This window comes from Parambassis ranga, chromosome 13 (assembly GCF_900634625.1).
Source record: "Parambassis ranga chromosome 13, fParRan2.1, whole genome shotgun sequence".
NCBI lineage: Eukaryota > Metazoa > Chordata > Actinopteri > Ambassidae > Parambassis > Parambassis ranga.
Genome location: NC_041033.1, coordinates 8144987 through 8172683, shown reverse-complemented (window position 1 = coordinate 8172683; position 27697 = coordinate 8144987). Strand labels below are relative to the sequence as shown.

Sequence of the window (27697 nt, the reverse complement as noted above, 5' to 3'; positions counted from 1 at the left end):
TTTATGTGCAACAGTTTGTTTTTTATTCTGTCACAGCAGTTACTAGTTGTGTATTATCTGTCTGTCAGCTCCTTTTAAAACATAAAAACTTGATGATTCACTGTTGCTATGCGACTGTTAAAAACCAAAATGAACCCCTGCGATCTTTTGCTGGAATGATTCAGTGTTAAAATCTTCAAGCCTGAATGCTAAATGTGTGGATACGTCGCTATGGTAAGGCATCTAGATAAGGATGCATTACACTTGAGTTATTGTTCAGGCGACGGCTAGGATTTCAGAAAGAGCTTTTCCAATGGTGGTAGAGTTGAAAGGACTGAAAATGGAGGCAAAGGTTGTTCTCTTTCTGTAGTATCAAGAGAGTTTCTAAAGGCGCACTGAGGAGGGGGTGCCCTGCATGTTTTGCTGTTGAGTTCAAACATCAACCGTCTTTCTGGCTTTACTCCACCATCAGGGAAGAGGGCTCTATTTTGAAAAGTCACACAAACTGTCAAAAAGAGTCTTGTCTGATTTGTAAAGAGTGCTTCAGGTTATGTTAGACAGCCCAACAACACATACAACACACAACACTCATCTTGAAGCATATGGTTTGTGCTAGGATGTGTGTTTGTGTCAGTCACTCTTTTGGTTAGAGTTATTCTGAAAACACATGCACAAAAAGTCATTGATAATAATAAATACAGATCAGTGCTGCTGCATAATATCCAACACATCCTCCACTGAAAACTTCTGACCTCGTGATGCTGACTTACCCTTATGCTCTTAAATCTGATTCTACATCTATATTTAGATGGTGCAGGTGATGGAAGGGATTGTGGTGGTATTTAGGTCACCATGCACCAAACCAGTTGTTTCTGCTCTGCCAAACACCAAAACACTTTCCAGCTCCACATCCTTCATACTTTGTGCACAGTATGCATGTTATTATTGACGCTACTGGATTATGATCATTAAGGTAATGGATTAATTGACCTGCCAGCTACACTCAGATTACTGTGCCCTTTTGGAAATACAGTGTCTCTCTGTATGTAATTGTACATAGTTTTTTGTTTTCAATACATTATGTATGGCATTTCACATGCTTTCGTGTCATAAATGTTTAATCGCTGGCCAGTAGTACAGTGTACACATTTGTGTAACTTGCAAACACATGAGTTGTTAGCAAGAAACATCCCATCAGTGTTTTTGCTTTTAAAGCTACTTTTCTATTTAAATTTACATGTCAATTATTATTAGAGTATATATATCTACTATTACTATTAAGTTTTAAATCTAATGCCCCTTTGGAGACAGTGATGACCATAGTGACAGTGACAGCATGCATGGTCTCTAGTGGGAAAACTTAAAAGGAATTCATGGAAAGTTTTCAGACTTCACATAAAAAGAACCTTTTGTGATCAGTGGAAATATAGTGGCCTAAAAAACGCAGCGAGGATGCCATACTCAGAGAGTATGTATCAGAAATGGTTACAAAATGTTCCCACAGATCCATTATTCTAAGAGTAAATGTGAGGTAAGCCTACATCAGATTAACAAACTCTCCAAAAGCAATACAGCATTTTCTGTGTCTGACCTCAGTTACTACCAGCCTCTACTAACACATCAACAGTAATCTATTACTGAGCAAAGTATGGTTGTTTATACCATTTAATGGACATTATCAGCTGGTATCACTCACATACATGATAAGAAGATGCCTCCTTTATCTTCCACTGGTGACCACCCACACCATCATTAATTCCTGCTTTGGACATGTTTGGTGTTTTCCATCTTCCAGTGGAGATGCCAGACCACATTTATTCACAGGAGGTCAACCACCTTCTGCCCTTCTAGTTTTTAGGTGAGGGTCTTTCAACTGATAACAGCCATTCAAGGGGACAACTTCAACTGCCTATGGCGAGTACTGTTGTGCAGACTGTGTCAAGGGCAATGGAATTCTGTTCAAATTGTGTAAAAGAGGTTCTCAGACACACATTAGCTAAAGAGCAACAGAAAATCTTGATTCAGCTTTAAGATCTTTCCCTTAGCTAAGAGGCATGAAATTAGCTGGTGTAGCACTGCTGTGCAGAACCAAGGGGGTCATTAACAGTTAGTGAGGATATTTCATCAAGCAAAGCCTACTGTAGTGACACATGTGCTCCTTGTTTGCTACATTGGTACATTATGATTGCCGTCAGAGAAATTGGGTTTCGATATTGTTAGTATAAAAGGAAATGGCATCTAGAGGGAGACAAATCACATGGTGCCTGATAGCAGCATGAAGAAATCTATTTGTGTTTCTTGCATGAGAAACATTCTCTTTGGCAGAAAGAATCCTTTCAGCAGAGCGAAGACTTACACTTCGATAACCATACAAAAGCATCATGTTCCTCTCCCCTTCACACACACATGATAACACACACACAGATATCTGATCAGGACTCCTGCCTTCTCAGGGCTCTCTGTAATATCCACAATTTTCTTTGTTCTCTTCGCCTCATTTTATTCTCCTGACATTATTCTCAGTGGGATATCAGAGAACTGAAGGTCACTGCTTCTTTTACCCCCCTGACTGATTTTTGGTGGCCTCTATAATAGACCAAGGAGCAAAATGTTACCCTAACCATCAGATACAGAGAATATAGATATTACTCTCAAGTGTCTCTTATTGCTGCTACGAAGATGGAGATGATGGCTATCTCAGCTGGCAATTGGATATTGTGTGTGTGTGTGTGTGAGAGAGAGAGAGAGAGAGTGTTTGTGTATTTAGACCAATTTTCAATTATAACAATATATAAAACATGTGGAAGATTGTTTTTAAAACTGACTAACTTTAAACCTAAAAATTCTGATTTCTAAAACTTCAGTCAGCATCACTTTACAATCAGCATATAGTAGAGCCTTGAGCAGCTAAAGAGTCACAATTTCTCTTGATGGAGGCAGAATTGAGGTAGACTGGAACCATGGCTCTTTAACTAAGTTGATGATGGATAAGGTCAAGTACAGAAACAAAGATGTAGCCTGAGTAAATCTAACACTGGCTTTTATTCATTAGTGACAGCTTTTCAAAATAAAAGCTAAGTTGTGGTAGTTGTTGGAGTACTTTTTTTTTTTTATTAGGTTAGCTCCTAGTTGGTTTTATCATATTGCCTTTGCAATGACTGTAACTTTAAACCTAAAAATTCTGATTTCTAACCCTTCAGTCAGGGTCACTTTACAGGACACTCATAGAATATATTTCAAGGAGGATATTTCATTTAGACCACTTGTGATTATCCTTTCTAGAGTCTATGGTCACACTTATTATAGCTGCAGTTACAGGTTGTTCTTTCTTTGTTGAAAAATATGCATGTTCCTGAATGTTTGTCTGTGCGATCATTGAGGAGAAAATGGCAAAAGGCAGGTCAGCTGTAAAATCTCATTGGCCTCCTGTGTGTCTCCAGAGGTACAGTACAGGACGCCTGACTGAACAACAAGAGATAAAATACAAAAAAAAGACATGAAGGTTTCAGTTCTGCAAGAGCAGGATTAGAAGGTATGAAACTGTTTCATAATTATTAGGAAGTCTAGTTGATGAAGATATTAATTTCTTTGTTGCTCTCTATAGGGCTGCTCTATAGCACGTGACTTTTCCAGTTTCCCATATTCAGTCATAATTTGTGGCTCTGTCTTCTTGGTGCTGGTAGCAACAGACGTAGTCTATTTGTACACGTGCGCGTGCGTCACTATGCGCGCGCACTGCTCATGTTCATGTTCTTTCCTGCCTCGTGCGGCTCTTTGCGTTTGCTCCGTGTTGGGCTCCTGCGCTTTCACTCGGCACTTGGCGGACTGACGCGCAGGGCAAGCAGTGGAGTGCTGCTGCTGCCCGCCGCTGCTGCTGCTGCTGTTGATACCGCGGAGCTCGATTCATCACAGTCTTTCTTCAGCCAGGGTGAAAGCAGTCTGGGATTCCTTCAGTGATCGGTCGGGGATGCGCATCTGGACCGAAGAGTGTCCCGGGGACAATTACGCGTCGAGGCGTTCCGCTGTACCTCTCCCTGTCCTCTTGCTCTCACAGTGGAAATAATCACTCTGGTTAAGGACAATTTGACTGCTTTTTGTTTGTTTGTTTGTTTTTTGACAGAATGGCAGGCGCAAAGTGCCTTCTGAAAACGCCGAGGTAAGACACTGTTATTATTCCAGAATTAAAAACAAATGTCGATGAGCACAGGCGCGTATTCCCAAACAAGAGCGTCCAGTTTCTGCGGGATCTGAAATTGTATGTTTGATATTCTGATGACTTTTCAGTTGAAACTTTAATATGTTTCTTACAGTATTCTGTTCTACATGCATCTGCTTTGGTTTGTTGTGCCATTTAGGATATTTGCTTTACTAAAGCACAGGAATAAACTGGAGTCAAATGTGCCAATGCGCCATATCATTTTTTGTTGCATTGATTTTAGTCTGTGCTGAGCGTCAGTTTGTGTTTAGTGTTGGAAAAGCACATTAATCCATGCAGTGGAGCAGTAAAGCCGCTTTCATAGCATAGACTACTGTCAGCGCAGTAAATAAGATGTTAGAGCCTGGGCTGATGACAGAGATGCGTGGCTGTGACAGCAGTCACGTTCCCCCAAAAACAGAAATGATCATTTTCAGACTTTTTTTTAAATTAAGCATTATTCCTCTATATTTGTAGGCAAATGTTAGACAAAATGTAAGTATTACTGATTTTTATTTGACCACTAAAGCAGGGAAATCTGAAGGAGAGCATCGAAAGTTGCCTGTTTACGCATCAGTGAACTGGGTGCTCGCCCCGAAGCCTAGAATCCTTTCAAAGTAAATTACAACAGCGCACTCGTGACGTGAAACGTCTAAAAGGCAGACATTTCAGGGGTTAATTGTGTCCTCACATCAGGTCGATGTCTGCTAGGGATCAGGGGCGCCGGGAGCACCAGTGCTCACCAACCTGTCAATCATCACCGAGTCGTGATGGAAAGGTCGTTATAAGCGCAAAGATTAAAAAGGAGGTCGCGCGTGACGAATTAATTCTGCTGCTCCTCCTCAGTGTTTTGACACGTCACACAGAAAGTATGCTTTTTATTTTTATTATTATTAGGTTTGGTTAAGTTCTCTTTTAACACTGCGCTCATTTTGTTTTATAATTGCCTGCATATTTACTGCAGCAACCTTGCCCCTGTGTGTGTGTGTGTGTGTGTGTGTGTGTGTGTTTTGATGTGTGCCTTGCAGATAGCAGCAGACTATTAAACGCGCATCATATCCACTTATCTCCAGTACATCGTATTTTTTTCCCTTTCCTCCTCACTGTGACCGACCATTAGCAGCAAACTCACTTTTCCTGTGACACAATTATTCAAATCAAGCATGTTTATTAACCACAAACCATGAACAGATACGGTTGTGTGATCCCTGGGTGCTTTAAAAAAAAACAGTATGCTTTTAATTTCCTTTGAAATATGTGGATTATAGGGGAAAAAACAGCTGTTCCATTTAAATATGCATCCCCAGCCTCTTCATTTTCCAAATTGATCCTCATTAATGCCATTGCAGATAAGCTTCGATTTGGCTTATCTCAGTAAAAGCATGCACAGAGGATAATGACGCCTTCCCAGGATTTTTCTTTTTTTTTGAGTTTGCAGTGATGTTTGCAGGCTCGTTCTAGTCTGACAGACTTCCTCATCCCTACAGTATGTTGAATATTTCTGTCTTATACACCCAGTGAAGGTCACATGACATATTTTCGTTACAGCTCTTGAGTCAAAGTCAAATTTCAGGAGGCGTGGTGTGGTTCACTCTTGTGTCCAGCCTGCAGTTGGCTGTGTCTCCATGCACAGGGAAGATAATCCAAAGACGTAAAATCTTGATTGAAAATTGGTTTCCGCTGTATGATTTCTGCTGATTTTCCTCTTTCACAATATGTTATTTGCCTGGTTAATTTGCTGGAAGAGTGCCACCACTCTGCGTTATGAACAAATGTGACAGCCACAATGGGTTGCTCCACTCAGAGCGAGGTCCTTGCTGAGTTTTTAGAAAAGCATGTGTGGAGTGCTTGATGAGAACCTGCTCTGACAAAGTCAACTCTGTGCCCTTTTCGCCTCGCAGTAACTTCCAGTCGTCTGCCATGTTTGAAGGCTCAGAGTCTGTGGAGGTGGAGGGAGGCAGCACAGACAGCACGGTGGCGTCGTCCATCAGCGCCTGCAAGAAGGTAAAGAAAAAAAAAGTTTGCTTTGTAACAGAGGAGTCATCTACCTACCTGTGTGTCCCTCTGTGTTGTTCTTTTCTCTGTCAGTCATATTTGTCCTCCCATCCATTCATCAATTTCCAGCAGTGCAAGAAATTTTCATTTCCTCCTCCTGGGTGCCAGTGACACTCAGGGGTTGTGTAATAAGAGGAACTGCCAGGCCCCCAGGTCAGCCCAGTAGATTTATCATCTCCTAGTGCCAAAGAGACAGGAGTGGAAATAGTGCAGATCAGTGGGCTGAGGTGGAGGCTAGATTGAATTTCCTTTCAAAGTGTATTTGTGTGTGTGTCTGACCATACACCATATATGTGTGCGCATGGTCCTAATTAGCCTACCTCTCATGATCTTAACTGACTTCCACTTGAGTGTCCTGTAGAGATATGAGATATCTTCCTCATAATTGGGCCTTGGGCTCCACTGACCTGTGCCAGCAGCCCTTTGATATGATCGTTCTCAGTGAGCTGAGCCTACGTCACCTTTACCTGGCCACAGGCCTGCGCAGATGGCCCATTCCAGAGGGTGCAAACAACAGGGGCCATCATTTATTACTAAAAATACACAGTGAGAATGTGTCATAGAGAAATGACATCATGATTTTATTTATAACGTGTGTGTATGACTATCAAACCACATTATTCTGATTCACATCAAGTTTAAATGATGGTTATCAGCGATCAATAGTCTATGACACATGACTGATTTGTCCGCCATCCAGAATGCAGGTTTCATCCTAAAGGCTTCATTAAAATATCTATCCAGGGAGGAGACAATAACTGTCGCATGTATAATGCACGGTGTCTGGTTAGGTGACAGATTATTGATCGTGTGCTGCGGACACTTATCTTGAAATAAAGGTCCTGCAGAAAGGTCAATTTATCCCGTCATTCGGAAAAGGGAAACACAGAGACTAGCCGATGAAAGTGAATGGGTGACTCACAAGGTGTGTGCTCTGCATCTGAGCTGAGTTTATCTGTGTGCCGCAGGTGCTGTGCAGTAACAGCGTGCTGGACTCGTCGGAGTACTGGCTGAAGAATGAGAAAGCTCTGTGCAGACTGGGCCTGCTGGATGACGACACAGAGGGCAGCTGCACCATGGTGAGTGAATGCTGCGAATGATGAAAGACACACACACCGGTTTGGCAACAAAGTTGGACCAAGTCAGTTCTAGTGTGGAGTCTTTAAGCTGCAGGAGGCAAGCTTGTAACCTGAAATGACAGAACGGAAACAGTTTGAAATCTAAGGCAGAAATGATGTGATATGACATTTAAAAACTGCACTTGCTTCAATCTGTTTCCGCTGAGAGGCTTTTAGGCATGAAGGTAAAAAATGTCGCTGCTTTCTTGCTGGTATTTAGATGACAGCTTTTGTTCTGATGTTTGCTGTGCAGCGTGTTGACAAAATGACCAAAACAAATATATTTAGTCACTTTGATTACATAAGTGGAACCATGTTCTTTGTCTGATCAGAACTGTGTTAGTGAAGAAGATAAAGTTAGGGTTTGGTATAAATATACCTGATCACCAGTGAGAGTAACCACACAGTGTTCTACAGAGGGGCACTCTGGAGCTCTACTGGAGTGTGTTTAAAGAGCCACCAGCATGGGTGGCACGGGATGTTCTGTTTTTGTTTTGTTGGCTTCTTTTTTTTCTTAGTAGGGGATTTTTGTCGATTAAAATGGTGGAGCACTGTATAGTATGTCATGAGAATAAATGTCTCATTTGGAGTTTTTGGCTCAGGTTATCCTTGTAAAAAGTATGTAAGGCTGAGACAGATAAGTGAGACCAAAAGAAAAGCCTATTGCACTTTTTAACAAATGTTTTGCCATCTGTTTGGTGTTGTGCTTATGTTGAATTTATTGGATTAAGTGACCTGTAGCGAGCATCCTGCTTATATGGTATAGTTGATAGAAGGGATCACCTTACATAATTCATTTTTTCTGTTGTGCTGAAGTGACATTTTCTGTTCTCCCGTCAGCATTGTTGCCAGTTCAGTAATAGGAAAAGCATTTGTTACGGTGGTCTATACCTTCTACTTCTGCATATGGATTATTACTGAATCTTTGCTGCTTGAAATCTGCCAGCTGGCTACCTCTGACTTAATTTAATAAATTAGTCTGAGTTGGTTCTTGATAATCCAAGGCTGTCCTTGGATTAGGAGAACTACACCTTTAATTGACAGCACTAGTCAGGCAACACAATCATTGTATGCACTGTAAGTGTTCTGAGCACAGTATGTGTTTGAATTAGACAGTGTGGACTTCATAAAAGACAAAGCTATTAAGTGTTAGGGACACACATGCTTAATCCTCGCTGTTGTGGCCCAATTCTGATGTGTCTCCTTTGATCAGTCACTCATTTTTTTTTAAATGCATGCTGAGCATAAATTGCATTATCAGAAGCTAAAGGGAACAAGAGGCATCTGATCCTTGTGTGTCTGTGATATTTTACAGAATTAACAGTGGACCCACAATCTGAATAAAATCGCTCAGTACTGTAGTTTTATGATGTCCTCAGTAGGTGGGTCTCATTAAAGAAACTAGCTGAAGTACATGATCTGTTCCCTCTAATAACCTCAGCGGTTTCTCAGTTAGAGTGACATATTCACCCACACTGTGGGGATAGCCTAAGAATAAGACTGGATTTCAGGCCCTCAGGGGAACAAATAATTTTATCTATATATCTATATCTATAGATATATAGATATATATATATACCTTTGGATTCTGAACAGCACTGTCACTGTTCTCAATCTATTGATTGGGTGAATCTAGGTTTAATCAGAAACGAAGAATCAGCCTCACAGTTATGGATTAAGTTCGGTCCTGAGGAAATGCCCTACACTTGGAGATGCTGTAACTTGATATGTGTACAAATCTTAAAAGCTGTTTTCTGTGTGTTGTGATGCCAACATTTGTGTAAAGGGATTGCACTGTTTGTGCAATGTTAATGTTTTTCTCACCATTGACTGTAGCAGTTAGTGAAAAATAAGCAAGTAGTATACATAATATAACATTTGTTACATAGCTGCAGGTCCCTTTTGTTAATTTAACAGGGTGAGGAGTGTTTTTCATGATGGTTCTGATTAGGTGCAATTATTAGCTCACTCAGTTAATGTTTTAATAGGAGGTTGAAAAGCAAACTCTTTAGTCTTATCTAAACGATGCCATTAAATCCTTCTGCAGTTTGTTCGCACCCTAAAATCTTTACTTAAGCACTTGTTTGGCTACTTTTAATTTGGTATTCCCTTTGATACTGACTGGTACACTTTGAATAAATGCCAGTAACATAACAAAAGTGTTTTGACATTTTTTATTCTGTTGAAAAGATACCTTAGATGTTTGGTAATCATTACCAAGGTAACAGGAATAGCAGTAATTTAGCAAAGAGCTGCTTTCTTACACACTCCTGTGACACCTTGTAAGTGTAAGCAGCTGCATACTGATTTGAATGTTCCTGAAACCCCCAGATGCAAGCCTGAGACGAGATATAGCCCACACAACACAAGACCTAAACATCTGTGTCTGACTTTCATCTTTTTAGGGTTTTTTTTCAGAAGCATCCTCCTTTCATCAGGGAAGCTCAGGAGTGTATGTATGGCAAGTTTGGCAGCTGATCTAGGCTTTATGTGAAATGCCCCACTGACCATTAGGCGGAGTTTAGTGAAGGCAAGTGAAGTGCTTGTTGTGACAAGTGCATGCTTGAAACAGACATGAGATATCACTCATGGCATCCTTGTCTGTGAAGAAGAAGTCATTTTTCAAACTCCTAACTGAGTCTGGCATGAGGCAGACATGTAGAGTTTTCATTTTTTATGTGAAATGTAAAAATCCAAGCAGCTTAATCTTCAGTTTTTGTTTAAACTAGACAGTGGTTGTTTGTTTTCTTCTTTCTGTGTGTGTTTTCTATGAATCAGAGGGAACTTTGCAGTGAGTGCCAACAGATGTGGCCCATGCTCCCGCAGCATCACTCCCAGACTTTGACATGACAAATTGCTCTGACTCCCAATTCACCGTTCAGCTTTTCAGCGGGTTACGCAGCCAATCAGTCACCGGGCAGCTCGCAACTGATGACACTCTGAGAGAAATACATTTGTCTTTTCTAGCCTGGGCTGTGCGATGAACACTGATGCAAAGAGGATGAGAGGAATCTACAGAAAGACATGCATGGACATAATGGAAAGATCAGGAGCAGAATGCTTTGTTTGTTAGCGAGTTTATCTAGATTTGATGAACAAAAATAGATCCAACTGAGTCAATTGAGTGCTCAAGTTTTCTAAGAAATATTTTCATGAGACAGGAAAAAAAATGTTTATATATTCAGGAATAGTCCAAAATAGTGAGCAATAAAACTGTGAGCTAAATAAAAGATTAAAGTTTCCGATCTGATGCTTTTCGCTCCATCACCCACCTCTGGCTGCATCATGTTGTCACCTTTGATCATTCACTCATGTTTAAATGCATGAAGTCACAGAGAAGTGTCGTGTTACTGTGATAGTCACACTGAATTTTATCACACCCCTGAGTGGTTTGACAGGGTGAACATTTTTGAAGAGGAAGACAGCATCCTTTTTTATTTATTTATTTGTTTTAAATTTGCGTAATCTCTCGTTACCTCTGTGAACCGGATTTGCATTACCAATGATTTTGCTTGAAATTATATGTGTGTAATTTTAATTTTTATCAAAAAGATGAGAAGAGAGCATGATATTGCTACTATGCCTCATTTTGTGCAGGTACTTGTTACAGAAAATCTGTTTTCTGACCAAATGTAAGAAGAAGTACAAGTAGGCCTGCAGAGCATCTCCTGAAAACTGTCCATTCCTCTCCCCCTATTGAGCTGTCTTCCTGCTTTGAACTGTAGTGCCTGTAGGAGAGTGATCCATTTATCACAGGATTCAAACACTTCACACTCGGGTAGTGTGTTGTGTCCTGACCTGTCCCTTCTTGGCCTAGAGAGAGGGGGAACAGAATAAATATGCCATCAGCCAGGGCAGCAGCGCTGACTTACAGCAGGAGCAGAGCAGGAAGAGAGACAGCCTCCTTCCTTCTTAACCTCACTTAAACAACGTTTCAGTTTTTACCAGCAGGTTATGACAGCAGTCTTGGTATGAATACAGTCTGTGGTATAAGGCTGTGGTCTAAAGGGAGAACTCCTCTGAAAAATAGAGGCCCTCTTCTAATCTCTTTTAGATTACCGGTACCGCTTTCCTAATTGGTTTAACATATAATATAATATATATATAATATATATATAATATAATATGCACCATGTGACATTAAAATCAACAGATACATTTATAGACAGTATATCGTATATACACAGCTAGCAGTGTTGGAATGGCAGCACAGTGAGATTGTGGTCTTTGAGGCCCCTGATGGTCTGGGTATCAGGGTTGTTTCCCAATTTGTCAAAGTTAATATTATAAATATAAGACTTAGCTAGAGACAAATCATTAATTCATTTTATTCTGGCAGAATATAACGTTCCACATGTTTCAGACAAAAAGTTTGGGTTTGCTATGATGAGGCTGCGACACACGTTTCTTTGCTCTGATTTGTTGTAGGTCTAACTGTGTGTGTGTTTCACTGTGTGAGCTGAAGATGAACTGAGAGTTTCACATTTGTGTGGTTTTACTACTGCACACTACATGTATATATACAAATATATATATTAACAGAATCATATCACAACACGTCTGTTGTAGTGCACATTATACAGCAAGCAAAGGAGTGTTTTTTTATATTATGCACTCCCTTCAGAATGTAAAGCATTAAAACACTGTGATGAAAACACATCTCAGCACCTTTTCCAAATCTGTAAATAACACATTAAAATTTATGCATTTCAAAAACACAGAAACTTCCCACATCCTGTTCAGAGCCAGCTGTTCCAGTAGCCGTTTCCACATAGTCCTTGTATAAACGTGTTTCTGTCCGTGTGTACTGAGAAATGTATGATCCTCTGGTGAATGTATACCTTAGCTGACCCACACGCTGGGTGGGGTATGGAAGAACTCCACAGAGATATTACAGCGTATATGTCTTTTAACATTTCCATAACATTTCATATTGCTCATGCAGTGGGAAGAGCAGCATGTACTTCTTAGTGTTCTCTTTAGCCTGCGGCTTCAAGCTGAGCAGCTCTCAGCCAAACAATAATTGTATGAGTCTGTGTGCTTGATTCAACAGTAGACAGCACAGCTGTTGGTGAAGTGCTCACAGTACGTCCTACTTTTTTCCCTTTTCCTTTCAGAAGTAAAGTTCTTAAAGAAAATACCAAATAAATAGGAAGCAGCCCAGTCAGAGTGTAAAGTGCCTGGACGACCTGAATGCGCAGCGTGTATAATTTCATCATTTATGCTGCGAGGACAGCTGATGTTGTGCATTCTATCAGCACGTACGTAAACGCATGAACACAAAATAAGGCTGTGTGTAGTCACCAGTCTGTGCGATTAGCATGCCTGTCTGCTCTCTGCTCCAGCAACAATGTAGCTTGTGGGTTGAATCTCTAAAATGAATATGGCAGAGTCACTGAGCCAAACTTCATTTGAATTAACTTAAACTTAAAATAAATCACAATTAACTCTGCCAGCTGTTGAGATAAGTCAAAACATGTTACAACATAAGGAGCTATGTTTAGTTTCCTGACCTCAGAGTGAGAATGAACTTGTTTTTTAGGGAGCACAGACATGTTATTTTAGGACAGCGGCACAAGACCATAGCAGGTAAAGAGGTAAAAAATGTCAGCAACCTACAGCTCTGTCATCAGTACCGCAAATATAACTTTCCTGTTTTAGATACATTTATGTTATTGCTCTAATTGAAGAAATCAACCTAATAAAAGCAAAGATAAAAAGACTAAATATTCAGTATAACATAAAGAGCAACCATTAAAGAAAAGGAGACAGAAGGACCAAGAGCAGCAGCTGTGTGTGGGAGGATCAGAGTAGTGAGCAGAGAGGGGGGCTGCTAAAAGGAATGAAGCTTTAATGGACGAAAGGAGACTTAATATTCCTTATATTGACCACATCTGTGCATATAATGTCTTACTGGAACCATGGCGATGTATCTGCATAAGCTGTGTGTTAGTAGGAAGAAAGAACTCTGCCTGCCTGACAGGACAGATAGGATTTTATGCATAAATAAGTTGGGACAATTGAACCCTTGTGCAAAGTGAGTGTGTGTGTGTGTGTATGACAGACACACTGTACCTCTAATAATAACACACTGTAGCTGAAGTTGTGGGGACTGTGGATTAAGCCCAACTGAACACAGAAGTGACATATTTTTCTAAAACTGTACTGGAGCCTTAAAATACATTTGAGGTTATTAAATCATTAATACTGATTTTGAAGAGTAACTGGATGACATACATGGGCTGTATCTACGCATACCTACTGCTTTGTGCAGTTTTGTTTTGTCGAAAATTATGTTTCCTAATCCTACCAGGTTCATAAGGTGACAACAAATCAATATGTCAGTGTCACTCAGCTCTATTTGTTGTATAAAAAGCTTAAATTTGTTATTAGGGGATCACACATAAACACACAGGCTATACAGACAGATCTGTGGTCGACTAAGTATTAACTATTTGTTAGTTGCATTTTTTCTTTAATTTAAATAGAAAACAGGCCTTAATAAGCTTAAAATTGACTTTATTACTTTGCAGAAGCATTGATTCAATCAATTTTGCTAATGCTGAAACACGTGTTGTTTCTCTTCTTGCTCTCTGTAGCCTTCAAAGCTTCCAGGTTTTCCTCAGTAGAGTCATTTCGGTTCAGTCTGGTCTCAGCACAGGTGGTCAGAGTCACCCTGAGTTTCACTTCGCCGGTCTGAGCCAGCGCTGAGCACAGCTGTACATTTGCATGGGTTGAGCACCTAGTGAAGCGCAAAAACGCGGAGAGACACTGAGAGATGTGCCGCAGCCAGGGTTTTGGCAGAAGGGGATCTGAGTGTGTATGCACAGGTTACTGTTCTAACAGTCTGTGTTTAAGATGAGTAGTAAAATTTGAAGTTTTATGATCTTGTACCACTGAAGAAAAAAAAAAGTGAGGATCGTTGGTTTGATGGATGTCAGTGTATGTTGTGATGTTGCCAAAAACAGAGAAAACACCATCCCCTTGCTTCCTTTCTTTCTCTGTCAATCAAATAGAGTGGGTTTGAGTCTCTCTTTGCTATCATAGGAGCACTTAGCAGATGAAAATTGACACATTTGCAAAATGCAAATTCAAAATTGTGGTTTTAGTGACCAGTTTACACAAGTTATTGGTAGCCATATTAATGTTATTTAGCTAAACAGAAAAATAGAAAACAAATCATCAGTGATATTGCCAACAGGATTCCTCATAGCCTCCTGACTGGCTATTACTCCATCTGGAGCAATGATCAACTCATTGAGTGTGTCACTACTCCTCCATGGCATTAATTTATCACATCTGACTCCTGCTGTCATCACCCTCGTCCCTCTCTGTATTTGCATTCCTTTGTATCTTGCCCAGCTGATGTTTACGTGGTCACTCCTTCAGAGACAAGCTGGTGCCAGTGTGTGTGTGCAAATCTGATAGAATCAGAGCATGTCCCCAGGCTTGTGTCACCATCAGATGACTAGATGGCTCTTTGCTTCCCCAAATTTAGAACAACTGCCTCTCGGCACTTACCGTCTGATGGGGTTAAATTGCTTCCACCCCTCTCAAGGTCAAATTCGTGTATCACTTACTTCATCTTGCCTTTGTGTTATGAGTGGACGATGCGTTGGCACCTGCAGGCAGGGGAAAGTGGTTGTTGCTGTTGCTGCTGTTGCTGCTGTTGCTTTATCAGCAAAGCACATGCTGCTGAGGTGCTCCTGAGCAAGGGTGCTAAATCTCAGGTTCATATGTTGAGGTAGAGATAAAAATAGAATGTGCCAACTTGACTAAAATGCAATGAAAAAGGTGTAGAACACGCTCTGCAGCGGGACTAAAATATCATTTAAATGCCTTTTTATATCAAAGTAGGGGTCAGCTGGCAGCAATATGCCACTGTCTTTGTTTTCAGTAAATGGGGTAGATTAATCTCAGCCTCTGTGCGGATGTTGTTGGCATTTAACAGCTATTCTCACTAGAAAGGTCCTCATCACACTCAGTAAACTGATCTGAACCTTAGACAAGCAAATGAGCGACCTGTTCGTACTCCTCAGTGAGTAGCAGCCGTACAATGCTCTTGTCTGACTGGAGGATACAGATTGTAGCTTGAAGGAGAGGGAAATCGATTTAAATGTGCTGCATTATCGCTTCAGCTGAAGGACATTTCAGCCAATCTGACTTCTGCAGACAGTATTGTTACTCCCTCCTATTGTCCCTTTCGTGTTAACTTTAGTGTTTTCTTTAACGGAGCAAAAATGGAAGGAAAAATGTGCACAGAAAAGCAGAATGACAGCTTTACTTTAAAATATAATCTCACAGTTACATTGACCTATTTAATGCAGTGTGTTGCTTCTCTACTATGCATATACCTTGATGCTAAATCTGTAGTGGTTTCAATACCATGACATTTATTTGTGGAGTTTGATTTTGTTTAATCCATGTGGATAAATGAAGAAAAAAGGAAAATGCACGCATCTCACAACTGCTGTTTAGAAGCCTGGCGAGGTGAATCAAGCACTCCTCGGGTTCTTGACGGAAAATGACTGTGATGCGTGTCAAGATATGATTACTCGCAACTAAATATATATTTTTTTTGACATCTAGAAAGGAGTGAAGGGAAGACAGCAGCAGGTAGAGCGGATATAGAGATGGTGGAGGTAAAGACAGGCAGCAGGATCCCACCTGTGTGTGATTTCAGAGAGTCTGCCTCACCGACTCACGATGTGACTACGTTTGATTAGTGAAGACAAGCATGCCAGCATTTAGACATATATAGAAATGTATGTGTTCATGACTGCTGAAATGCAAATACCTTGTTTTCCCCAAAGCACTTCACAGAACCGTGCACACACACACAAGACGAGCGCTGCTGCTCAGGTGGGAGCTGTGTATCCACCCCCCACCCCCACTCCCTTCACCTCAAAAGCAGTCGAAGCTGTGCTTTATTCATTTTGGCCACATAGGACTAACTTGGCTATGCCAGCTTACATCAGAGGTTGTGTGTGTCACAGAAACTAGCAGCAGCCATTGGATGGTCCCAAACTCCCTGCACTGACATGAGGACTCCATCACAGACCATTAAACCTGCAGCCACAGGCTTAGCGTGTGAGACACAGGCACTATGGGGAGAAGGAGACGGTGGAAGACAGTGAAAGAAAAGCTTTTCTGGTGTACACCTGCTGCTCGCAGCCCCTGAGAGACAAGAAGGTCGTTATTAGGGTCTCTGCCATTGAGAGACACATGCATACAGTCACTGGGAGGCAAGCTTCTGTTGAGTTTGTAGGATTATTACAAAAACAATGCAGTACCTTTACTATTACAGCACTGTCACTGGTGTCTTTTTACTCTGCTCCTACTTTTTTGTTGTTATAAACTCTCTTGTCTCTTCCCTTTTCTCTCCCACAGATCTGTTTTGTAAATCTGGACCCTCAGAAAACAGACTGCCGTGATGACAAGAGCATCAAGGTGAGCAGATTTCCTCATCCACACTCATTCCCTCGCCCCCTTAACTCCCCCCTGCTTGTTGCTCTTTTCTTTCCTGCCCACTTTTCATCTCCCAGGAACTCCGTTCATTGTATTTCATGTATACACATTGGCTCGGTTGCCATGGATTCAAGATCATTACCCAGAACTAGAGGGCTGATTTGTTTAGCTAATATGCAGATTTTGCAGTCTTTTGCAGCTGGTGGTGACAGTGGTGGGCGATCAATAATCACTCCACATGGTTCAAGACTTTCACAGGAAAGATTTCATAATTATGTGTCTCTGCCTTGGAACCACAGAGGAACACATTATGTTCAGTTTTGAACTCAGAATAGCTTATTTCTTTTAAATCATTTAGCATTGTCTTTGTGCTCGGCGTGTATCTTGCAGAAATTGGCATCAGTGTCTCCAGACCTGCCAAAGCTTGTTGAATTACTGACTGTCCACCAGCCGAAAGAAAATGAGATCCTACTGCTCGGTGGCCTAGAAGCTTCAGACACTTGCCAAACACACCCACACTACCCCCCTCAGGTGAGTCTGCATTGATCTTTAGTATTTTCAGCCTTTGAATTAACTGGCCTGGAGTGTGAGGCAGGGAACGCGAGCTGTTCTATTGTCCGTGGCTTTTGTGCGATTGGAATCAAACCTTTTGTGTTTGGAAGAATCCACATAAAGTGCATTTATTTTATGGAGCGATTCTCCCCAGTTTGCTTCTGTAAAAGCTTCTCCTCATTTTTACCAGGTAAACAGCAGACACCCGACTTTTATGTGTAAAATAAGGCTGGCCTGCCATTCTGTGCTTTAAATAGCTGATGATTCTTTCCTGAAAACTTGGACAATAACAAAGTGGGTGGAAGACTGAATGCCAAACAAACAGAAAGTATAAAAGCTGCTTATATTCTATATAAATATATACGCAGCTTAAGCACATTTTTATTCATGTATGCACACAACCATTCTTTCACTTTCAACTCATCATCACCAGATGTCGGACAGATGTGTGTCAGTGAAACACACCTGCAGGTACAGAACAATGAATGACTTAATGAGAAATATTTGACAGTTTAATATGTGTATACACAGACATAAAATATACAGGCGCACAAATGTCTAATACACTTCTTAGATTTGAACCATTTTTTGAGCCTTACCAAATACATCACTGTATAAAACTCCAGTTCCAATCAATACACAGCCGGAGGAGCCTGTGCTGACAATTAAACTTGCATGAGCAGAGTTAATAGCCTTAAATAAAAGGAAGACAAAGCTGCATGAGTGCTGCATGAGCTTCAAGATGTTTATAATATGATGATGATGATAATAATTTGTGTTTATGAATGCTTGGTGTGTAGCTTTGTGTGATGTATATGCATTTGTGTGTGTGCATAACAGGTATGTGTACTTATTCTATTCAGGGCGGGCTGCAGCAGCAGCAGCAGCAGAGAAGTACAGGTGTGTGCCTGGTTCAGTGTTCAGGAAAGAGGCTCTCTGCATCACCTGGCAACATCATCTATGAGATCAACAAGTTCCTGATTGGTCTGCAGTGGGGAAAAGAGCGACAGTTCCAGCAGGGGCGAGGACCTGGGCAACGAGTTGATGATGACACCAATCGTTCCATCTCATCCATAGAGGAAGACTTCCTGACTGCGTCGGAACACTTTGGAGATGACAGTGAGGATGATGGATTCAGAAATGGTGAGCCATGTAATTCTTTTTTTCCTTTGGGTCTCTCTCTCTCTGCAGAATAAATCAGACTAATGGCCCAATCTTTTCATTAGATCCAAACTGGCTTTGTATGTATTTTGACAATCTGTATTGTTGAATATGTTGACAGCTTTCTCTGCCTGGATGAAAAAAAAATGACAGCTGTGTCACAGAATTGTCTATCGTCATCATGTTTTTTGATACAAATTAAGATTCAGTTACAAGTTTAAAAAATGTAATATTTCTTATCTGGATGTCTTTCAGTGCAGTGCGAATATGTTAACGCAGATGAAGGTGGATTTAATCTGTCCTTCTTGTGACCCAGTGTACAACATGGGATAAAAAAAAAAATAATATTCATCCTACATCTGCTCATGTAAACATGACACTATGCCTTGCAGTCATGTGACACATTTACATTAAACAGCTTGAGTCAGCCTACTGTCCTTTCAACAGAAAATCTGTTCTCAGAAATAGCTCGACACAGTCAGCTCTATATTGTGGTAATGCTCAAGTGCTGGACTTCTATATAAACTGTGTCAATGCAGCTGAATCCCTTTGAATTTTACAGTACAGTGCATTGAAAAATAAAAATAAATAGCACTGAGAGATCTTAAAGAAGATATACCACAAGAGAGAGATGTATATTTATTTCCTCTGTGTTACCCCAGTAATAAATATAAAATGTTTTAGGTGGACATAATTCTCAGAGAGGGAAATTGAATGGTACAAATCCAATCCAGTGTTCCACCCAATGTTCCACTTCAGCTGTGACATTTTGGGAACTGATGGAGCTGCTTTGTAATCAGTGTTGACATTTTTCATTCCCTGTCTTTCCTTGTTTTTCCCTGTCTCTTCACAGAGTCAGAGAGTGGTGACCCGGGAGAGAGCTTGGTAGAGGTTGCACAAAAACACTGTCTCAGACTTGCATGTACCAGGGGACAGCTGGTCCATCACAAGAGCAGAGAGGACGCTGAGGTCAAAAATGAAGGGCATCAACGAGCAAGTCCCCACACTAAGGAATCAGCTGGTCACTACGCCACCAATCTGGCTGAGTCAGTGCTTCAAGATGCCTTCATACGTCTCTCGCAAGATGAAACCTCCTTTATGTCTGAGGCAGCTGTCAGTGTGTCCCTTGCTAGCCGTCCTTCTAACGCCAACAGACCTTCAAAGACCAAAGAGCCTTCGCAACAGCGCACCTGCTCTTTTGAACTCCCTAAAATCGTCATAGTTCAGAGCCCAGACAGTTCTGATGGGGCTGCAGAATGGCCAGAGACACAGGTGTCTCATGTGCCTGACCACAATATTGTTGCCAAAGCCAGAGAAATGCCACAAAATAAGACACAAGCTCACGTTCCCCACCACAGTGGAGGACATACATCCAAACATGTTGAAATGGCTTTGGCCTGCGCTGCCAATGTTATTGGCACCATCACTACTCCGCAACTCACAGAGCAGCTCGCCATGGAATCTGCTTCAGAAGAGGACACAGAGGAGGAGCTGCAAGAAATAGAGGAGAGAGGTGACTACTCTTTTTCCTCAGCTATGTGCGGCATGGCTCAGGTAGCTGGTGCAGTAGCAGCTGTGGAGCTAACAGAGGATTCAGGAGAGGGTGGTGATTCTGATGCAGATTCCACCGAAGGCTACACGGCATCGCAAGGTCTTATGTCTGCAGCAGAGGCTTCTGCAGCCTTCACACTGCACTGCAGTGTGGCAGAGGGAACCAGTGTTGAAGCATTTCGTGCCAACATTGCTGAAGTCCTGCACAGGGAAGCAGCTGAGGTGCTGACTCAACCACAAGGCTACAGGAGTGTAGCCCACCTCCTGGAGACCACACATAACAAGATAGTTGATGGCATTACTTGTCCAAAAAAATGTTGCATGGATGAAAGAGAGGTGGATGACTTAATAAATGAGGTAGCAGATAGCCTATTCAAGCATGCGTTAGAGAAAGCAAAAAAGAAAAAGGAACTGGAGGGTGCTGGAAAAGAGGCACCAAGCCTTCAGGTGTTTCTGCAGGACAGTGTAAACAATTTGCTGTTTGATATTCTCTGCCTGACACAGAAAAAAATCAGCCACATCTCTACATGTGAGCAAGGCACATGTGAAACACAAGATCATGATGTCAATGAGCCTGCTACTGCAAAGAAAAGCAAAGATCCATTAAATCAGTTACAGTGCTCAGCTGGCCACACTGACAACCAAAGCGGCATGCTACACTGCACGGATAAGTTCACCATAGTTCCTGGGCTTAAGGAAAGTGATCTCCCTGCATCCTCCTTTACAGCACACAGCAAAGAACAACAGCTATCATTAGGCAGACAAAGTCAGTACAAGCCACCCAAAGACTTGTCTGACCAGCAACAGACTCTGTCGGGCAATGGTGCCATCAGAGAACCTTTAAGTGAAATTCCAGTTCACAGCACAGAGAGGAGAGGTCGCCTAGTGACAGGCAGTGACAGCAGACAGGCCTCCCTCACACCCCAGTCCTCACTCAACTCCTGCAGTTCTCTGCTTTCTCTGAGGATGGACTCTGAGTCCAGGACGCCTATTACTTGCTACGCCGATGATTTGGCTGCTACAGTGGTCTCTATGGCCACAGAATTAGCAGCCATCTGTCTGGAGAACTCCACTGGAAAACAGCCCTGGTTCTGTGCCCTAAAAGGGGCATCTTCCGAAGGGCCTGAAGCGTATTTGATCCCTGCTTGTCGGTCAGTGCTCAGGAGGAAAGAGGGTCAGAGCTGTAATTCAGGCTCCAGAAAGCATCGGGCACCACGCCTCAGTGAGATTAAGAGGAAAACAGAAGAGCAACCAGAGTTAATGGAGCGGCTGGTCAACCGGGTGGTGGATGAATCTGTAAACCTAGACGAACCACAGGACCCATTTGCCCTCTTTGCCTCTGAAGTCACAGCCAGGATCATGAACTGCCCTGAATTGAATGTGGTGGATACCTCCAAAACAGGCCAGCAGCGCAGCAGGCTGCAGTGTGAGAGGTGGAGCCGCGGAAAGGCAGCTAGCTACGAGAGCATTCCAGAAGAAGACGCAGACCCTTCAGGCACACCAAACACCCTGGGCCCTGGCAGCCGGTTAGGTCAGAATCTGAGTCGTGGTAGTTCAATCTCTAAGCAGTCCAGCTGTGAGAGCATCACAGATGAGTTCTCACGGTTCATGGTAAACCAGATGGAGACTGAAGGCAGAGGGTTTGACCTTCTGCTGGACTACTACGCAGGGAAGAATGCCAGTAGCATCCTGGCTGCGGCTGTTCAACAGGCTGCATCAAAAAAAAATGGTCATCTTAATGTCAGGGCCTCATCCTGCCTGTCTAAACAGTCCAGCACAGAGAGCATCACAGAGGAGTTCTATAGGTTTATGCTTCGGGACATGGATAAGGAAAACAAAGAATATGGCCTCGCCAAGACTAAAGAGTGGAGCAACAGCCTATTTCCTCCTTCACCTAGAACACCTTTCTGTATACGACAGTCCTCTGTCCCAGACCGGCGCTCCTCAGACTCACGGCTGACTGTCAACTCGCCCATCAAAGCCAACTCTTTTGACGGGTTTGCCCGTAACGTGCATGGAGACACTCTGAATATCTATCCCACCAACTCAGTGTCAGCTACAGGACTATGCAAGTCAGACTCCTGCCTCTATCAAAGAGTTAAGACTGACCAGATTACAGATATGTTGATTCATGAGACCTGGTCGAGCTCCATTGAATCCTTGATGAGAAAGAACAAGATCATAGCTGATCCAGAGGACAGTATTGAGCTGGAGGCTGCAGGAGACTACCAGCCTCATGTGCAGCAATTTGCCAATCGCCTGGCAGCTGATATTGTAGATATTGGCAAGTCAGCACTAGGGGGACAGCAAGAGGTAAATCCACCTGGGTCCCATTCACAGCGGCATGTGCCTGTTGGTGAAAGAAGGAGGGGGTTCAAGCAGTCTCATCTTAGTTGTAGCCGCAGTAGGTCCAGCCAGGAGCAAGCTGGCACTGGAGTGGGGTCTGGGTTGAGTGACAGCAGCACACTCTGCATGAGGGGCCCCAGAGATGTGCCACTCATCCACATTGAGGGAGATCAGAGGGATGAAGAGACTCCTTTAAACACTGAAAGGACAGGAGGAGTACTTCAGGAAACATCCCCTGACATGACAGCAGCCAAGCGTACAGAGAAAACTACTGCCAGCATTAGCAGGTATTACATCACTCACAGTTCTTCTGTATGAGAGTCAGACTGAAACATTTTCTAACCTAGCAGCACAGTCTGAAAAGATGGGAAAAACAGAGATCAATCTGTCCCAGAAGACAAATAAAGAAACAGTTATTTTTAAAATAAACATTAAAGTTGTAGGAATCAGCAGTGAACAAAATAAAATCCAGGTTTACAGCGTACTGAAGCTATTCTTAGAGCTTAATCAAAGTGTGGCAGGCACACCGGATCTATTTACTAGGAAGACTAATCTGTTTTATCAGTGTGTGAGGTTTGAAAAACCTTTGGCTCGGCTGTGACTCACACTGACTGGGTGATGTACTGTGTGTGCAGGAAGCTTTTAGTGGCTTCATCTTTTATCCTCCAAGGGGCTGTTGAACTCCTTTTAATCAGTTGCACTCACACTTGGCTAAAACCACTAGACACTCAGAGGTACTTAGATAACACTGATAGAAATAAAACAAAGAATATCGGTGCTGCATTGTCAAACATCATGTCTTATTCTAATCAGACTGACATTTTAGGAGCAAGATTCACATTAAGGCAGTGGAAAGGAGGACGGTAAAGCAAGTTTCATAGATTCTCTGGGGTAGTGAAGAGTGTGTCTCACTATAGAATCCAACGTGTCTTCTGAAAATGCATAATTGGTACAATGCACCCTCACAATTAGCCATGTTAAACAGTGAATGGGAGGAAGGGAGGGGCACGAGACATGCTTCTATTCACTTGACAATACTCCAGTAATCCAGAAACAAGTGGAGTGCATCTGTTTGTCCCTTGTATAGAGTGGAACTCAATCACTCACCTAATCAATGAAACCTGATTTCCCCCTAGAATTGTCAAGGATGGCAACCCTCCATCATTTGATTATGACTTAATTTAATCAGTTTCCTGAAAACCTGTGAAAATCTAGCAGCACCCTTGGGAAATGCAGTTTGCTGAGGCATTAAAGATATTGAAATGAATTAGCTTTCTGCATTTTTTTAATTCCAAAGGCTTGTATTTCCAAGATGTTACTGTTGAGCAGAAATTGTTCTAATGCCGCTTTTATTAAAATGCAATTTAATGGCCAAAGTTAACATTAAATTGTAACACTGCAACACTGTGCACCACCAGTTGATGGTCACTCCCACCATCTTGCGGTTTGCTCTCCCCCAGCAGTGAGAGGGACAGGCCAGCTGTGGCGGTGGCTGCAGTAGTGAAGAGGGACAAGCGTTCTATGAGTGCTAGCAGTGAGGAGAGCATGGGGAGCTGGTCTCATATAACCCCCGAAGATGACCCCCACGAGGAGACCAGTAGTTTTATCCAGCTGAGCGAGGGGTCAGTAACCGTTGCTCCTTGATGCTGCTCCAAACGCTGCTGCTCCCACCCTCACCCCACTCTCATTGGCCCATTGCTGCTGACACTTGTGTTCTCTTGTGCCAATGCCAATTTACTCCCTGCTACTGCAATATCCACAGCAGCTAAAGCAGTGTATGGCAGAGAGCTCGCACCAAAAAGCCATACATGGCTCAATCCTGTTGCAGTGGTAAAGGGCTGTGATATCGCAGAAGGCTAGTTCAGAACATTCACTGCACCATTCTCTGCTTCATCAGTTCTCATTTGTTTATCTAACTAAGTAGGTAACCTAAGATGTCCTAAAATATGACACCTGCCACAATAATGGGCAAAAGTATTTTAGTCTGCATGCATTAATGATGGTGACAGGTTAACTGTGTGGCAACCAAACCAGCGTAAGTAGTTGTCTGCACCACCATAACACTTGCGACCTCTCCACCTACCTGCTTATATAAACTCCACCTCATCCCTACTCCATGTTGTGACACAAGGGCATGGCTGCCTGCCTTGCCTTTTCACCCTACCCACCTAAACTTCCTCCAGAGCTCCTCATCCATATATTCAGGCAGGCACACTGCCAGTAAAAAAAAAAAAAACAGCTCTTCCAGCTTGAGCGTCCAGTTCCTGCTGCAGCTATGCTATTTATATGCTAATCACCAACTAACGAACAACATGACCTGCATCGCTGCGCTTGGTTATTGTCCTCTTCACAACTCAGCGATCATGTTGAATGTCTTTAGACAACATACAAATGACACTATCACTTGTTACGTTATTGGTTTACAGGAACGGGACCAGCAGCACATCCAGCCTAGGCCTGACAGACCTGGATGCTTTTTCTGATGTGCCCACTCAGAGCACAGTAATCAGGTATATTTCACTGTCGCTGCCTGCCGCTGAAATATTTCTCATTAATGTGTCACTCTCATGTCTGTGATGATGTTTTTTAATATAGCAGAAAATGAGCAGATAGCATACTGCTTTTTCTTTCCTCGCCCTGCTGGGTTGGCAGATCTCGTGTCATTCTAGCACAGATAATTATGTTGCATGAAAAAGACACAGACCTGTCCTGTCTGCTACATTCTGTCTCCTCCTTACATAATTATAAAGGTGGATTACTTATCAGAAAAATGCTTTCTTTCTGCAAATTAGATGAAATGTGCTAGTGTGTCAACCAGCTTTAGTGATAGACAGAAGAAAGTGAATAAACCACCACAACAATTGTATTCTTTCTTTGCAGTGAGGAGAAAGGCCACCTGACAGGAACCAAGGAGAATGCCTTTGGTAAGTCCTTGTCGTGGATTCTCATGTCCTTGCTTCTTCATTTGAACATCATACTTCTCACCATGGGCCCCTGAGTGACTTAATCAGGCACACAGTGTGCTGTTCTCTGTGATTAAATCCTTAATTCAATGAACGTGATTCTCTTTTCTGTATGCAGGATGGTGATAAATAATTCAAAAGGGTCCACAGTTCCAAAAGTGTCTCAACATAAAGTTCATCTTTGTTTAATGGCTTACACTACAACTGAGATTATCCCAAAGCGAAACTGAGCCCAGAACATTATTATTGTATGAAGCAGAACATGCTGTGTGACTGCATGCCAAGGCTTTGCACACTGGCTTTTGATCCCACAGCAAGTTTAGAACAGAATTTCTGATCTGTGCAGTGCTGCAGTGTTTTGATGTTGAGGACAGTTAAATATGGGGTGTGATGTGATCCCCACTTCAGTGTGTACCTTGTGTCTTTTAGAGAGCAGCTCAGTGAGGGCGGCAGGAGGCAGCAGCAGCATCAGCAGCAGCAGCAACCTCAGGGAGCTGCTGGTGGTGAACTGCGACCTGGAGCCGGAGTGCGTGGACTCAGAGCTCACAGTGGCCCTGCAGTGGATCGCTGCGTCTGAGCTTGGACTTCCTGCTCTGTACTTCAGGAAGTCCAAAGAGAAAAGGGTTGCAAAGGTGGGCACAGTATGAGCATTTTTTTTAAACCTGCATGTACTGTTACTCTTAGATTTATTGTTGGATTCTCTCAGTTCCAGAGGGTGGTCCACCTGATGTCTCAGAAGGCGTGGCGGATTGCAGACTTGTTTAGCGCTGTGGTACAGTTCTGTACACAGCATGAAAAGGAGGAGGAGGCGGGCCGGTCTCTCCAGTCCAGCCTGTTTGATTGGTTGTTGGAGAATTTTTAGGGTGGAATAGCTCTCTTCAACACATCACACCCACACATTTCTTCACACTGTAACACATCTCTGTTTCCTGTCTCATCACACCAAGTGTCTCCTACTGCAACCTGAAAGCTGTCAGCATACTTGAGGAATCCATATCATTCAACTTGTCCACAAAGGTTGTGTTTTTATTAATTTTTTCTTCTTGCAGCTATGAATGGACCAATCTCCCTTTAAGAACAGCATACTTCTCTTTTCTCTGGTGAGATACATGCAGAGCATACTGCAGGCATATGGGTTGGTTCCTGATAGGAATGAACTAACCCTCAAGTGATTATAGTCAGCAGGTTTTAACTGCTTCAGATTATATATATAAATATATATATTTACAGGTTATCACAACCAGATATTTATTTATTCCAAATGAACAAACATTAGATTCATATCACATCAGTTACATCCAATTAAATTCAACATGTCAACATCATGCACAAACCTTTTGTATTAAGACCCCTTTGTAGAAGAGGCTGTTGGCGTGTAAGCCCAGACAAAGCTCTGTCACATTCTTCTGATAGCCACTGAGAAGTTTGCATTTGCTTCATGTAAGAGAAGCCTCCATGTCTCTGTTGTGTTCGTTGGCCATCATTCCACCTCTGTTGTGACTTTGAAATTCAGTTCTGAGTATGTTTTGTCCATGGTACTTGAGAACTGATTATTTTGGATAGCTGTACTGTATATATTGTAGATTTGGGACTGCTCTCTTTAGCTTTTACTATGTCCGAACGACAGAGTGAGGTTTGTAATGTTGAATTTGTATGTGGATTTGGTCTGTTTATTTCTCTACTTAGTTGTAATCTAGTGTTACATCAGCATTGGAAAAAAAGCACACAATTCAGCTGTAAACTCTGTCACAGTAGAACTGAATGTATTTATCTTTTGACATCAATAAATTTCTGTGATGTGAAATACAGGCAGACTGTTCAGTCGAACGTGTATCCGTGTTAGTATTACGCTGTGACTGTCACAGGCGCAGTGAGTCTTTGGGGCAGATTATCACAGCTTAATAACAGCTTCTGAGTGAATTACTTCAGAAAATACTGCTCAAGTACAGCACAAGTACAGATGTGTACCTACACATCTGTACTTGTGCTGATATTGGGTCATTGACAAATCAAGCTTCTAAAAGGCTATTTTTAAAAAGTATTTTTTTAAATAACGTAATGCATATTTTTGAGTCCAGAATAATGTGTTTAAACAAATCTCATTTATTAAATAACATTTCTATCTGTTTTAACTCATATTTTAACAGTTTTTTTCAACGTCACAAGCAAGAAATGTCAGGTGGCGCAACCAAATATTTATAAATATATATATATATTCCTAATATTTATTTCAAGATAAATCTTTGGCAAGTATCCATTAGGGTGTGTACACTAGGTAACACATTATTATTTGGTAGTTTTGTTTTGTT

The 27697-nt window shown here is 42.0% G+C and overlaps 1 protein-coding gene across 1 annotated transcript; it reads left to right on the top strand.

Annotated features, from left to right (window-relative positions):
* Positions 1–6025: 6025 nt before the first annotated feature.
* sphkap (SPHK1 interactor, AKAP domain containing) lies at positions 6026–26972 on the top strand. The gene is made up of 11 exons (XM_028420019.1): positions 6026–6178; positions 7198–7308; positions 16738–16797; positions 17206–17346; positions 18231–18510; positions 19382–22712; positions 23886–24047; positions 24852–24935; positions 25306–25349; positions 25818–26020; positions 26095–26972. Exons 1-11 carry the CDS (start codon positions 6026–6028, stop codon positions 26248–26250), a joined length of 4725 nt encoding a protein of 1574 aa, XP_028275820.1. The 3' UTR covers positions 26251–26972.
* The last annotated feature ends 725 nt before the right edge of the window (positions 26973–27697 follow it).